General features: G+C 42.8%; 1 protein-coding gene across 11 annotated transcripts in view; it reads right to left on the reverse strand.

Annotated features, from left to right (window-relative positions):
• Nucleotides 1–15,858, reverse strand: part of ncor1 (nuclear receptor corepressor 1) — a 235,101-nt gene that overhangs the window by 62,335 nt on the left and 156,908 nt on the right. For all 11 annotated transcript variants that reach the window (XM_060912325.1, XM_060912331.1, XM_060912322.1 and 8 more), the window contains 3 exons: nucleotides 12,834–12,970; nucleotides 12,295–12,391; nucleotides 9,431–9,845 (listed from right to left, as the gene is read on the reverse strand). In XM_060912325.1, the coding sequence (XP_060768308.1) occupies nucleotides 9,431–9,845; nucleotides 12,295–12,391; nucleotides 12,834–12,970 (649 nt within the window). The remainder of the gene's footprint in view (nucleotides 1–9,430; nucleotides 9,846–12,294; nucleotides 12,392–12,833; nucleotides 12,971–15,858) is intronic.

Here is a 15,858-nt window from a genome sequence, read left to right on the forward strand (position 1 = left end):
CTTTTTGAGTATCTATACTTTTTTTGGGGGGGAAACTTATGACTTTAACTTCACTACATTTGAAAGGCAAATATCGTACTTTTCACTCCACTACATTTCTATCAAGGTCCTCGTTACTATGAAGCAGATTTGTAAGTGGAAGGTTTTTTTTCTTTTCTTTTCTAAAACGTGATGGTTTTTTCGCAGGTGACACTGAGACAGCCGATCAGTAAATCACTAGAGTCACGTCACATCCATAGACTGGATAAAATCAAGATCAGTGATTTCTCAGCAGCGTTATTTGAACATGATCAGTTGATTGCAGAACGGAAGGAGGCGGTTCTTCTGGGGAACGCAAACACTCATGGCTTTACCTAGAACTAGAGCTGGGCGATAAATTGATTTTATCAATTAATTCGAATTTACAGTTTAGGACGACGTGTTTTTATGAAAATCGGTTTTCTCTCAATTTTAACTTCCGCCCCCGATGCTCCCCTATGCACATGTGCAGATCAGAACGGATCGGGCAGCAGGAACGGATCGGGCACTGACACTATCGCCCTCCTCCCGCGCGCTCGCCATAGACACACACACACACACAACATGGCAGCGATTGGGGGAAAGCCACAACTTGTGCCCAAGAAAGGAGTAACTTCCTGCGTGATCTGGAATTGGTTCGGTTTTGCGGCGTCGGACGCAGACCAAACAAGCCCTCGTTGTAAGGTGTGTTTGAAAACGGTTGCTTCCAAAGGAAGCAGCACGACGAATTTATTCCAACCCCTTAAACAGAAGGCTGCAGCGGAGCGGGAGAAGTGCTGCTCCCAGCGGAATGAACACAGCCGCAGCACGAGCGCACCATCCACGGTAAAGCAAGCAACCGTCCCGGACACGTTTTCGAACTGTACACCTTATGATAAGAATGGGGCGCGGTGGAAGGCAGTCACAGATGCTATCGTGATGTTCTCATCTACAAGCTTGTGTTTTGGCTTCTTTTTGGTTTCTGGTTGCACTTTAACCCCAAAGGGGAAGTTTAAGTGAAAACAAAATACAGGTAGTCGTCAACTTACGACCTATGCGACTTACGACCGCTCGACTTTACGACCGTCTGGCAAGTGTTTCCCAGCTGAGCGTACGACAGTTTCCGCCCCAGCTCCCGGCAACGCCCAGCATCCAGCCAGTGTTGCCAGGTACTGCTGACGGTTTCCAGCCCAAAATATGCTCAAAACCTGCCAAAATGCACTTAAAACCGCCCAATCTGGCAACACTGCATCCAGCCTCTTCTATTATGTGTGCAGTGTTTCACTGGACAAACAACGAGCGAGCTACAGCGCGCGCACGGCTTAACCAGATCTTGTGCTATAACGTGTGCAGCTGGTAATCAAAGCAACTTTCACTTTTCTGTTCTGTTACACTGTTCTGTGTCCAAAATGAAAAGTTAGTTTTCAACTGTTCAGCTAAAAAAATTTATTAAAACGATTGTGTTGTTGAAATGATGTGTTTGCAATTTATTTATAATCAAAAACTGATACAGGTGGATGAAAGAGTGATAGTGTGATAAAAACGTACTATACTAGTACTACTGAGTGATAAGAAGTCCTAGTGAATGCTTGATAATAGACAATAATAAATAATTAGGTGTATTTTTCGGCCCGCGCACTATGGCTCAAAATAATATACCGGCAAGAAATAAAAGTTACTTTCACCCGAGTATGCAGTGTTTGACTTAAACCAAATAATGAGCCAAGGTAATGAAATAAGAAAATGTTGATAAAATAAGACTTTAAGATGATTACAATATCATTACACATCACAATATACTTACATTCATTTAACATCAGCCGACTTACGACCAGATCGGTTTATGACCGGTCAGTCGTAACCAAACGCAGTTGTAAGTCGACGACTACCTATAAAGGTAAAACTTGTTTTGACCCATTTCTTTGTCATCTTTAGTTTGATTTTTAGTAGGGTGGGAAAAAAAAAATCGATTAAAAATCGAAAATCAGATTTTTTGTGAAAAAAAAAAAAATCGAAGAATTTTTTTTAGGCCATATCGCCCAGCTCTACCTAGAGCCCATGTTTCAGTTTTCTGAAAGGAATAAAGATTCGTTTTGTTTTAAATGTTTGCTTTGTTTGTCGAAAACAAACCACATCACGGCTTACAAAAACTTGATGTCTGACCTGCGGAAGTATCTTGAGGTATACAAAGGTTTTATTCCAAGAGAAAGCTTGCAGTGAAGTTGTCTGTGCTTTTAGAGCTCGTGATAACGTTGCAGTAGCTATGCAGTCTGGTTAGTCAAATGACTTTCTATGGATTTGCCCGTCAAGTAGCTATCGCCTGATCCACGGCTAATGTTTACATATAGCTAGTTAAGTTGGACACTGTCAGCATGTAAAAACGGAGTCACGCTAACATGAATAATGTTAACTTATCTGAAGTCCTTTCAGAAATATATGTTTTAGTCTAATCTTGTCAAATAAACAGAATGTAGAAATCTTTCTTTTCTAGTAGCGTTAGCTACCCAATATGATTTCGAGTTTGAAAAGAGTTTGCGAGCATGTCAGGTGGAGCGTCACTGACTAGCTAACTTAACGTTAAACCACCATGATGGCACAGCATGCGTTCATTTTGTGAATTCACATTTCTGTCTTTGGTAACGGCGTTAGGTTTTGTAAGCGTTGTGGCAATAATACAACGATGTGTTGACAGAAAACGTACTTTTAATACTTAAGTATTTTTCAAAGCAAGTACTTCAGTACTTTAACTTAAGTAAAAATTTGACTGGACAACTTTCACGTGTATCGGAGTAACATTTGACCAGTGGGATCTGTACTTTGACTTAAATAAAGAAGTTGGGTACTTTGTCCACCTCTGACAACGTCACACACGAAGATCCAATGACAAAACTTTTCTGTTGTGCGTGTACACATTTCTTTGTCGGCCGGGAGAGAGAGAAGACGGGGTTAAATTCAGTGCTCGGTTTAAGCACTAAATAAATAAACCGAAACTAAAAGATGCGCCGAACACCTGAAAGGCTACCAATACTTCATTATATATTCTTCATGCACATTTTCAAGAGAAAAACATACCAACGGAAATCAAAAAACTGGAAAACCGACACATCGGAGATGTAAAACTTCCACACTATTGAGTGACTTATAGTTTGTTCACAAGCATGACCAAGGTTTGCTTCAATAAAAGCCGAAGATTTAAACAGAAAAACTCACTGAACACCCGAAAGGCTACCAAAACTTCACTGGATATCCTTCACGCATTTAATATATGGAAAAACTGGAAAAGACATGTCAGAGATATAAAACTTCTGCACTCGCGAGTGACTAACAGTTTGTAAACAAACATGGCTGCGAGGTTTGCTTCATTCAAAACAGAAGATTTAAAAGAGACAGACGTGCTGAACACCCGAAAGGCTACAAAAACTTCACTGGATATTCTTCACGCATAGTTACGAGAGAAAAACATACCAACGGACATCGAAAAACTGGAAGAGAGAGCAATAGCGGAAATATTGTCAAAGTTCTATTTGGAGGTGAGGAAAAGTGACGGAGACTTTTACAAGAGGACTTCACTCAGCAAAGCCCTTTTGTTTTGAACAACTGCAATGTAACAATTAACTACAACCAAAGGTAACTGTGAACTTGAACTGACGGCCTGTACTGTATATAAGTTGGGTTGTTGTTCAGGCTTTTTGGACTCGTACCATTCTTATTGTTAGAACTTTGACTTTGTACAGTACATTGGATTGGCAGAACACTGAATTACATTGGATCAGAATCAGCATTCAATATTGGCAAGTTACCGCCCTGTTCTTAACTTTTTGTGTGTAGTGGTTAGCGCTGTCGCCTCACAGCAAGAAGGTTCCGGGTTCGAACCCAGTGGCCGGCGAGGGCCTTTCTGAGTCGAGTTTGCATGTTCTCCCCATGTCTGCGTGGGTTTCCTCCGGGTGCTCCGGTTTCCCCCACAATCCAAAGACATGCAGTGGGACGGCCTTGAGTTGAAGTGCCTTTGAGCAAGGTACCTGACCCCTGACTGCTCCCCGGGCGCTCTGGTGTGGCTGCCCACTGCTCTGGGTGTGTGCGCGCGCGCGCGCGCGCCGCGCGCGTGTTCACTGCTTCAGATGGGTTAAATGCAGAGGATGAATTTCACTGTGCTTGAAGTGTGCATGTGACAAATAAAGGTTTCTTCTTCTTCTTAAAGTCTATAAATGTTCCATCAAATGTGTACGTATAATAATAATAATAATAATAATAATATTAATGGCTTTTTTTCATGGTATATCAGATATATTCCATTCAGCTACTTGTCTTCGACTTGTTCAATATCCTGCTAGCTGAATGGAATATATAGAGATGAAAGTGGAGCAAAGAAAAAAATCCTGAACTTTTGAAAGTCAAACTAAGATTGGGGGATGTCCCCTGAAAAAATTTTCATAACAACACGCAAAACCCTGCATTCTAGTGCATTTTAGTACTTATTTTCACTAAAACAAGTTATAACTTTTAAGCCTTTTTGTTTCATGTACGTTAATGATTAACATGTCACAAATATCAAATTTAATTCCCCTAGTTAATGAGTAATTTTCAGGAGTGCATTTAGAAAACGCGGTGATTTTCCTGCCTACACAGTTCATTACTTTGAAAAAAATCAGACAGTTGAAGGTAAACTCAGCAAAATCCCAAAACAGTCCTGTTAAAAAGTAAAGGTCTGTTATGGCCCTTTTCCACTACCCTTTTTCAGCTCACTTCAGCCCGACATGGCTCGCGTTTCGACTACCTTAGAGCAGCATGACTCAGCTCGCTTCAGCCCTACTCAGCACCCAAAACTCGCACGGTTTTGGAGTAGGGCTGAAGCGAGCCAAACCGAGCCGAGTGGGGCTAGGGGCGTGAGGAGACACTCCTCTGTGCACTGATTGGTGAGGAGGAGTGTCCTCACATGCCTACACACGCCCCGTGAGCACGCTGGGATCTGTAAACACCGTAAACCTGGAAGAAGAATAATTAAGAATTACGAGAATTTCTGAAGCCTTATGCGCCTCGCCTCATCTATACGCTCTTGCCAGTATCTGTTGGCGTTGTCGGTGACAACAAGCCACAGCACCAAGACCAGCGACACTAACGACTCCATGTCCTCCATGTTTATTGTTTACTATCCGGGTCGTGAGACTACCGCTTAAAAGGTCACTGATGTCACTGTTTGCGCCGCCTAACGACATCACGTGACATCCACCCACTTTCGCTAACTCCACCCAATGTGTCCACCCACTTCCAGCCAGCACGGTTCAGCGCGGTTGTAGTCGAAATGCAACTCCAACAGCCCCACTCAGCTCGACTCAGCCCAACTCAGCACGGCACGGCTCAGCCCAACTCAGCCGCGTTGGTAGTGGAAAAGCGGCATTAGAGTTTCTAAAGCTTTCAGGTTTCAATGTTGGGGACATTGAGCCTCGTTTATCAATCTTTTAGTAGAGTTGTGCGTTTGCAGACGCTAAAGTGAACTAAACATTTACAATTCATATTTATGCGAGTTGAAGCCAATTGTTTACATTAGTTCGTATTGTCTGTAAATTTAAACACACCAATGAATACCAAATTTCTCATGTAAATCAGGGGCGTAGCTAGGATTTTTCAGGGTGTGTGTGTCACACACTGACTGGTAGCCGAGTCCATTATGTAACAAAAAATAAATTACCATTGCTAGTTTTAGGTAGCTTAGAAACCGGCTCTTCCATTATTGCTGTTTCTTCCACGTTTTCTTGATGTGTTCTAGAAACGGCACTAAAACTTAGCTTCGAAGCCACAAAATGCAACTTTGATGGAAAAAAAATATATAATAAATTGCTGACCTCTCTTCACGTCGAAAGAAGGAGGAAAGTTTTGCTTGTTTTGACATGGCGAATTAATAACACGAGGAAATACTTGGGGCGGCACGGTGGTGTAGTGGTTAGCGCTGTCGCCTCACAGCAAGAAGGTCCGGGTTCGAGCCCCGGGTCCGGCGAGGGCCTTTCTGTGTGGAGTTTGCATGTTCTCCCCGTGTCCGCGTGGGTTTCCTCCGGGTGCTCCGGTTTCCCCCACAGTCCAAAGACATGCAGGTTAGGTTAACTGGTGACTCTAAATTGACCGTAGGTGTGAATGTGAGTGTGAATGGTTGTCTGTGTCTATGTGTCAGCCCTGTGATGACCTGGCGACTTGTCCAGGGTGTACCCCGCCTTTCACCCGTAGTCAGCTGGGATAGGCTCCAGCTCGCCTGCGACCCTGTAGGACAGGATAAAGCGGCTAGAGATAATGAGATGAGATGAGATATTAAAATGCCAGTTTCTATTCCTTAATTGTTGTTAATTAAAAGCATATGATCCTAAAGCGGCTAGAGATAATGAGATGAGATGAGATGAGGAAATACTTGTAATTCGCAACTAAAAAGACTGCAGCTACACTGGCAGCTTGAACATGCTTTCCAGTGCGATTGTGTTGCGCTTGCACAGAACGGTGTCAGTCCTGCACGCCTTAGCACGTGCACCTGAAGGGGCGCCTTTAACAAAGAACACCTGTCTTTAATCAATGAACTATTTTTGGGCTATCTAAAGGGGAACAGAGGGCAATATATAGAGTAAATATAACAACAAAACACACATTAACGAACCTTATTCAAGACTTACAAAAGTTTTTTGTTCTAAGATGGAAAGTTATAGTGTTTTGAAAGTAGCTCGAGCAAACTATTTCCGCAGTTTGAACAGCCCGCCATGATATTAATTTTATCCAATCGGAATGCACGTTCATTTTCTCTGCGTAACACTCATGACGTATGTATGTGCCCAGTTGTGTTGGCTCATTGAGGTTGGGAATAGCACGTGTGAAATACGGGTCAGTCCATGAAATGATGTTACTTTTCATTGGTCCGGGTTTACATAATCATTTCATCTTTAATTTCCATGATTTTAAGAAATATTTAGCAGATTATCCATAAATATTGTTTGAAGAAATAAAATAAATAAAAAAAATGAAGTTTTCTTTTGAAATAAAGAAATGTGAAACATTTTCTTCCCCTGTGACTGGACACGGATGACACGTTTTTTGTGACATGGAATATTTGCTGACTTTGAGCTTAAATAAACCTTCATTACTTTCTGAGAATTTCAATAAAATTAGTTTCATGGTACTTGCAATTTAGTTTTACACTCGCATAATAAAGTTAAGAAGGTTCTATAAACTATTTAGCTTCGAATTCATCCACTAAAAATAGGTTGTGAACGTAACATTGTGACGTCCTACCGTGTTACGTTAGAAACCAGGCTTATAAAAAATGATAAAACGAGTTGAAATCATGATTGATGTTTTTAATATAAAGAAGAATATACTATAAAACGATGTAGGTAGAAAGAAATTTAAACAAACGGCAATAAAAGAAATTATCGATGTTTTTTCTCACATCCTAACTTAGCGTCCACTCACTTCCTGGTTCGTTCACAACCTGCGAGACCTATTTACTCAATCTAGGTCAGCTGAACTGACGCGAGATAACTTCTCGCGGGATCTCACACACCACAACACGTGCTCTCGTCGCTATCAATGGCATCAAAATGGCGGCCAGCAAGAGCAGGTAGGTGATATTATCAGCGTGTCCAGCAAAGTTACGCTTAAAACCATGTTGCGTTCGACCGACAGTTGGTGATATGTGATAAGGAAGTCTACTATGTTATTGTGACTTGTATAACACGAGGATGAAACTGTTTCCTGTTCATGACTGTTGTTATTGTTCAAATCTTAAAGAGATTTTATGAAGTTTGTGAAATACTGGTATTTCATATTTTCAGTGTTTATGATGTTGTACTAATATTTCTAATGAATTCTTATTCAGTGTTAATGTTTAAAGTAAGCAAATAAAAGCAAAAAATTGATTATCAATATTTTTCCTTTATTTTTAAAAGCTTGTTCGTGTCCTTGTTACATTAGCAACCGGGTAAATATTTATGGATTTTATCATACATTGTAGAGCAGGAGTTATCTTAACAACTATGTTATATTTTCTTATATGGTCAATGCTTCATGGAAATAAAAGTTGTTTTCAGTTGTAAATTGTTTTAAGTGACTCCCTCTATGTCACATTTTGGTAACCCCATTTCATGGACTGACCCATACCTGTTTCTGCCTCTTGCGACGATTTCGCAAGTCCACGGGTGGCGCCTATCTCATTGCAGCAAATAAATTCTGCTGGACTCGTGAGCAACTCCACGTTACATTTTCCGCACGAGCACCACGCCGTGTCACCTGCACGCAGACGCTCTGCCCCACGCTCGCCACGCCCATGGTCAGCATCAGTCTCATCCTCGCCGTCATCCGAGCTTTCTTCTCTTATTTCATCACCGGAGTCGAGAGTACCTCTCCTAGGTTCAAACTGGTACCCTTCTAAGCCATAGCCTGCTTGCAGTGTGTCTTGCGGGATCTCTTCGTATGATTCGACAGAGCTGTCGCTTTCACTTGATGTGCCCGACGCCATGATTACACGCTTATCTCCTCTATTTCGGAGAGTTCCGCTAGTGCAGTGGGTAGCGCTGACGTCACGGTCTTTTAAAAATGGCGACTCTTGTGCGGTTTAGCGTATAAAGTATTATATTTACAATTACCAAGATATTTCGTTGTTTTCTAGTATATAAATTTGATAGAATACTTAAGAATATGTTACTTTGTCACATCAGCAACTGTATATATTATATTTGGTACCCCTTTAAGAACCGCACCCATGCAAGGACGATGCGAAGTATTACGCCGCGTCGAGGAATGCGAAAAATCCGAAAAATAAATTTTCACCATTCGGGAAACCGGAGATTTTCAAGAGTTTTGTCAAATATTTGGATTTCCGGGTAAATCCGGAAGACTTTCATCTATAAAATATATCCGATATACCAACTCAGTGCCAGCCAATATTATATAAATAATAACAGAGATGAAGTCGAGGTACTGATATTCACTGAGCCTGAGGTGGATAATTGTTTTAGTATAAATACACAGGTGATTGATTATTTAAAAAAAAAAAAAGGAAAAAAATTATTTCACACTTCAAAAGCGGCATGCAAATATGATAAAGGCGCGACGCAGACTTGTGTCACTTATCTACGCCGACTCACATAAAATACTTTGTTTTGAAATAGCTAAAATAAATCACAATTCCACCTTACCTTTGAATAGTTTTAGACCACACTCCGGAGCATTTTTCATGCTTTTAGGAGCAGCATTTCCTTTCGTAATTTGAAATTCTTCCTCACTTATGGTGAAGCGACTGAAAGCCATTTTGCCGAGTTGCTCGAGGCCATTATCGAGAAACAGTCCGAATTTCTCAACCAATCAGCGCACGATTTTCTATAATCATCCAAGGTATTTATAATAATACATAATTATAGTACACGATAAAAAGTGCACCATTTCCTCTGTTCCACTGTCTCACCTCTGTCTGTCGGGCTCTGCATCGACATCTTCATCAGCGCTGCAGGTGGCACTCGAGTCGTCGTCTGAATGCTGCTGCTCGCTCAGCTTCTCTTTCTCCCTCAATTCTGGCTCAGTCTTTACTTGCACCTCTTCCTGGTCTCCTTCTGCTGTTTCTGTGTCCTGAGGTTCGCATTTAGGGTGCAGCTGGGCCTCGTCCTTAACCATGGATTCGTCCACCACTGCTCCTTCTGGACTTTTCTCCAGCTTTACCTGCAGCTCGTTGAAGGGCTCCTGAGCTTTGGTATCTGCATTTGGGGCTTTAGGGGCAGCAGCGGCTTCTTGATCCAGGGTTTGGGGTTGCGACTCAGAGGGCTTGGATGTGTCAGACTGAGAAGGAGATGGCGCGCTCTCGGTGTCTGAAGTATTATCTGCACCTGGTTACAGACGAGAAGGAAAAAAAAAAAAGGGCAAATTAAAAGCAATTTCATGGCATCATTTAAGCATAAAAGGTTGTTCGGCATTAAACTGCTCATGTTCAGTGATTCAGTGTGTGAGTCAGTGACTCCTTTCAGTGCTGAGCAGGTCACGGTTTGCGTTAGTGAATTATAAGATTCATATATAAGAAAAAAATTCCTTTCCTCTCATAATTCGTGCTGCTCATGTTTAACAATTCAGTCTTTGAGTCAGTGAATCCTTTTCGAGTCGCTCCTCGCATTCAGGGATTCAACTTGCGAGTCAGTGAATCCTTTTCGAGTCGCTCCTCGCATTCAGGGATTCAACGTGCGAGTCAGTGAATCCTTTTCGAGCCACACCTCGCATTCAGGGATTCAACGTGCGAGTCAGTGAATCCTTTTCGAGTCACTCCTCGCTTTCAGGGATTCAACTTGCGAGTCAGTGAATCCTTTTCGAGACGTTCCTCGCTTTCAGGGATTCAACGTGCAAGTCAGTGAATCCTTCTCGAGCGGCTCCTCACGTTCAGGGATTCAACGTGCGAGTCAGTGAATCCTTTTCGAGTCACTCCTCGCTTTCAGGGATTCAACTTGCGAGTCAGTGAATCCTTTTCAAGCCACTCCTCGCTTTCAGGGATTCAATGTGCAAGTCAGTGAATCCTTTTCGAGCAACTCCTCGCTTTCAGGGATTCAACTTGCAAGTGAGTGAATCCTTTTCGAGCCACTCCTCACATTCAGGGATTCAACTTGCGAGTCAGTGAATCCTTCTCGAGCCGCTCCTCGCATTCAGGGATTCAACTTCCGAGTCAGTGAATCCTTTTCGAGCCGCTCCTCGCGTTCAGGGATTCAACGTGCGAGTCAGTGAATCCTTTTTGAGCCGCTCCTCGCATTCAGTGATTCAACATTCGAGTCAGTGAATCCTTCTCGAGCCGCTCCTCGCTTTCAGGGATTCAACGTGCGAGTCAGCGAATCCTTTTCGAGCCGCTCCTCGCATTCAGGGATTCAACGTGCGAGTCAGTGAATCCTTTTCGAGCCGCTCTTCACGTTCAGGGATTCAACATGCGAGTCAGTGAATCCTTCTCGAGCGACTAGTCATATTCAGGGATTCAATGTGTGAGTCAGTGAATCCTTTTCGAGCCGCTCCTCACGTTCAAGGATTCAACGTGCGAGTCAGTGAATCCTTTTCGAGCCACTCCCCACATTCAAGGATTCAACGTGCAAGTCAGTGAATCCTTCTCGAGCGACTACTCATGTTCAGGGATTCAATGTGTGAGTCAGTGAATCCTTTTCGAGCCGCTCCTCACATTCAAGGATTCAACGTGCGAGTCAGTGAATCCTTTTCGAGCCACTCCTCGCATTCAGGGATTCAACATGCGAGTCAGTGAATCCTTCTCGAGCCACTCCCCACATTCAAGGATTCAACGTGCGAGTCAGTGAATCCTTTTCGAGCGGCTCCTCACGTTCAGGGATTCAACGTGCGAGTCAGTGAATCCTTTTCGAGCCACTCCTCGCATTCAGGGATTCAACGTGCAAGTCAGTGAATCCTTTCAGTGTTGAACCCTGACCTGCTTGAGTTATTGAATCATTTACGATTTGCTCCTCGTGTTCAGCCATTCAGTGATTGAAATCAGTTCATTCTTTGGGTCATGGAACAGGTTCAGCACGTTCAGTGGATCCTGTTGGGTTCGTTCACTCTGAGCTGGAGATATCCAGCATTTTAGTGCATCCAAAAGGTCTATGTTGGCCTTAATATGAAAATAATTATTTTTCTAAACCCAGATATACAACAAAATGAAACAAAACAGCAAAGATGAGCAGCCATTTTACATTGCTTAGAAGGTAGCACAGTTGGTCAATCTGCACAGGAACAAATGTGAATGAACTTTAATGACTTACTGAAAAATTTTATAACCATTTTAGCAGCACATCAGAGAAGGGGGGAAAAGAGAAAGAAAGAGAGAAACGACAGCTGAATGGGACAGACGGAAAGGTCGATAAAGAGGAGAGGATATGAGACTGGAAGTATTGAATTAGAGTAGTGTGGAAAGATGTGTAGCGGAACAAAAAAAAAAAATTTAAAAAAAAAATAGTGAGAGGGATAAAAGGAGAGAGAGGCATCCCACCAGATCAAACGAGCAAAGCAGGAACTCTGCGTTCCCAACAGTGAGCTTTCTAGGGTCTTCAAAGCCAAAGAACACTTATATAAGAGTAAGCCTGGCACTCAGAATTAGTCCAGATCCTTGCTCTCTTCCACACATCTGCCTCTCTCTGTATCGCTCACTATTTGATGGCTCCTCGTTTGACCATCTCTCATGCTTGTTAAAAGCAAATACAGCAGGAGTGGATGGGACTTTGCTTTCTGTCTGATTCAGAAAGGGGTTTCAGTCTCAGCTTGAGTCAAATGCTATTGCTGTGGGTTTGTTTCTGTTCCCACCTTCACTGTCGTCTGGGTTCTCCTCGTCGTCATCAGCCGAAGCCATGGCCACACTGTCGCTTTGAGATGAATCTCGCTCACGCAAGCGTCTGGTTGCCTGAAAGATTGGGGATGAAAATACATAGTTCTGTCAGACTTATTAAAAAAAAAAAAAACACTACCACCACAGGTATCTATTATAATGTACATAATACTGTACAATTTATTACAGCTTATTCTGATCAGTGGATTTCGATCCTATCCCAGGAACACGTTTACACCTGGGGCAATTTAAAGCCATCGACCCGCCTACTTAGCATACATATTTCAGCAGGTAGGAGGAACTTCCAACAGCCCAAAGGAAACCCACACAAACATGAGGAGACCATGTAAAACTTCACACAGACAAACCCAAGCTCAGGCTCGAAGCAGGAACCCTGGAAGCACCAACACTACCCGCTGCACCGCCCCAGCATGCCATCCATGCTGAATATGATCTCGTATCTAAACACGTCGTTGGAGTAGAACGGAATAATTTTCCTAGAAGTGCAAAAACTCACCTGTTTGGACTGAGGCAGCAGGTCGTCCAGGTTGTGCCGCCTCTTGTAGTTGAAGTAGAAGTTCTTACACTGTGCCTCACTCTTGGTGCCCACCATTTTAGCAATGGCTGACCAGTTCCTGCCGTGCTCTACCAGACCTACAGAAGGACAGAAACACTCTGAATGAGTTACGTCTGAAAATGTTAGTGTGAAGCTAAAACTAGTAATGCTTAAAGGAGATACGCAGAACCATGACCTTACTTTTTGCTTATAAACGCCTTGAGACCTCAAGAATGGCACAGGAGTAGTTTTAAGCATGAACAATAAACCCAATATAGTAATTTTTACGATTAAAATGATTTATATAGGTAGCGGTCTGAGTGAATGACCTTGACATCTGTGACATCACTACAGGAAGTCTATCGGTCTCATTGCCATTTCTGCTATACTAAAACACAGCGCTGACTGCAACGCCGATCCTCCATTTGGAGCTAATTTATCGCCATGCCACATCGATGTGTTGCTGGCCGGTGCAGCAACACGACAGAAGGTGGATTTACGTTGTATTCACGGCCCAAGAATGTTCAAACTGCGAAGGTTTGGACGCGTTTTGCGAGAAGTTCACAGGCACATCGGGCACCCACGAAGTGGTCTCTCCTCTGCTCTGCACATTTTACTGAAGACTCGTACGAGACCTCTGATCTGTTGAGGAGCGTTGGCTATAAGCCCGTATTGAAAGAGGGTGCAGTACCAACAATTAAAAGAAAACAAAACTACAAGAAAGTATTTTTTTTAAAAAAGGAAAGTCAGTTCAGTTGCGGGGCGGCACGGTGGTGTAGTGGTTAGCGCTGTCGCCTCACAGCAAGAAGGTCTGGGTTCGAGCCCCGTGGCCGGCGAGGGCCTTTCTGTGTGGAGTTTGCATGTTCTCCCCGTGTCTGCGTGGGTTTCCTCCGGGTGCTCCGGTTTCCCCCACAGTCCAAAGACATGCAGGTTAGGTTAACTGGTGACTCTAAATTGACCGTAGGTGTGAATGTGAGTGTGAATGGTTGTCTGTGTCTATGTGTCAGCCCTGTGATGACCTGGCGACTTGTCCAGGGTGTACCCCGCCTTTCGCCCGTAGTCAGCTGGGATAGGCTCCAGCTTGCCTGCGATCCTGTAGAACAGGATAAAGCAGCTAGAGATAATGAGATGAGACAACAAAAACAACACTTGTTGTTTATCCGCATTTAGATTAATACATGTAACTTGTATTGTGTGTTTAAGTTAGCGGTATAAGATTATTTAATTTGCTTCAGAATGAGATTGTCTCAGTTCATCTGATTATTTAATTAGCCTTTTACGTTTTATCAGTGAAAATGCATGCATGTACATGTATGTTGCATAAGTTATAACACCCATCCTGTTTTAATGAGAGTCAACCCACAATCAATGAAGTCAAATCAGTCTTAGGCTACATCCACACGACAACGAGATGTTATTTAAAAATATATCACGTCCAAATGGGCAACGATCAGTAAAATATCAGGTCCATATGGCAACGCAACGCTTGCTGAAAATGATGCAATACACATGCCACACCTCTAGGGGCGCTGTAAGACGGTCCCTTCGGAGACACCAGAACAAAAGAAGTAGTAAGGACGCATGCGCATAAACTATTATGCGCGAGACTTCATATTAGCCACAAAGTCAGGAAAATCTGTTTGTAAAGTTACGTTATAATGACCAAATACAATGCAAAGTATTTTTCCAGTCTCACCTGTGAAAGGTAATCCCATGTGATCTCGTTTGGACGGCAAACCTGTTGGTACAGTTAAACGCAGCTAATCTTTATTCTCCGCTTTGACCTCTCCAAAATGGCGGCGAGGATGACGTATGATTCTACGCGGAAGGCGGCGTCTTTAATGGTCCGGAATAAATTGAATGATACATGTTGATGGATTAATTTCTTCTACACCCTTTTTGAGGAATGTATTGTAGGACTTAAACCCACATCTGAAGAGGTGAGATCGCTCCTTTTTTTCCCCCCTAGTTTTGCTGGCGGGATTGCAGAGTCTCTCTCTCTCTCTCACTTTGCACCATTACACAATAAATATTCACAGTGAAAATATTTTGTAAGCGCGTTTCATGAACCGAGTTATAGGATTTGTTGACAACTCGCATCGAGTTCGTTACACTTCTACCCGGCGTGAAGCACTCACAGTCATGTGGTTGTGACGTCATCGTAAACAAATCCGTTCCACTCATCCAGACGACTTCGCAACGGCAACGTTGCCAGATCTTTCCACTCTGGAACCCGTTCTCAAAAAGATTGCGTTTTGGACACCCAAAACACCGGTGCCGTGTGGACGCCAGGCCTAAACAATAAGCAATTGTATCGGAGTCACCTGAATCCGTTGCCGTGTGGACAGGGCCTTAGTTGAGCAAGTCGGTAACGGTATTTCTTACTTTCACCGTAAATTTTTATTTATATGACTTTGGTCTATAGCTGTCAAAGGCCTCGGCCTTAAAACCGGTTCCCGCTGTGACGTCACGCACTCAGGGCTGGCTGGCTCAGCGTGGCAGCTCGAATCCCAACTTGGCAGTCGATTTTAACTCTCAAAAATATATATTTTAATTCCCATTTATACAGCATACAAGAGTCAAGGATGGAGATACTGTCCACTCAAATTTATTTCAAAATAAAAGGTTCCGCGTATCTCCTTTAAGAAAGTGATTTCAAGGCAAAGGGACTGGATCCCTGCTTTACTTAACTTTCCTCGGAGAGCATGCACTGGTGTAGTTTCCATCTAGGCTAATGCGTTTCACAAAGCTGAGACAGAATATATGCAGTTTATTATATCTACATTCACTGGATATGAGCAATCGCATGCTCTGATTGGCTATTCTACTACTACGCTATCAGCTCATATGCCGTGAGTAGGGAAAAACAAAATGGCAGAGCGTTTTGCTGAACCAACCCAGGACGAAATAAAAACTCTACTCGGAAACAAAACCCCAAAAATTGTCATCAAGTATTTCAAAGAAACAGAAATAGCTAAAAGAATAG

This window comes from Neoarius graeffei, chromosome 28, assembly GCF_027579695.1.
Source record: "Neoarius graeffei isolate fNeoGra1 chromosome 28, fNeoGra1.pri, whole genome shotgun sequence".
In the NCBI taxonomy this organism is placed as follows: Eukaryota; Metazoa; Chordata; class Actinopteri; order Siluriformes; family Ariidae; genus Neoarius; species Neoarius graeffei.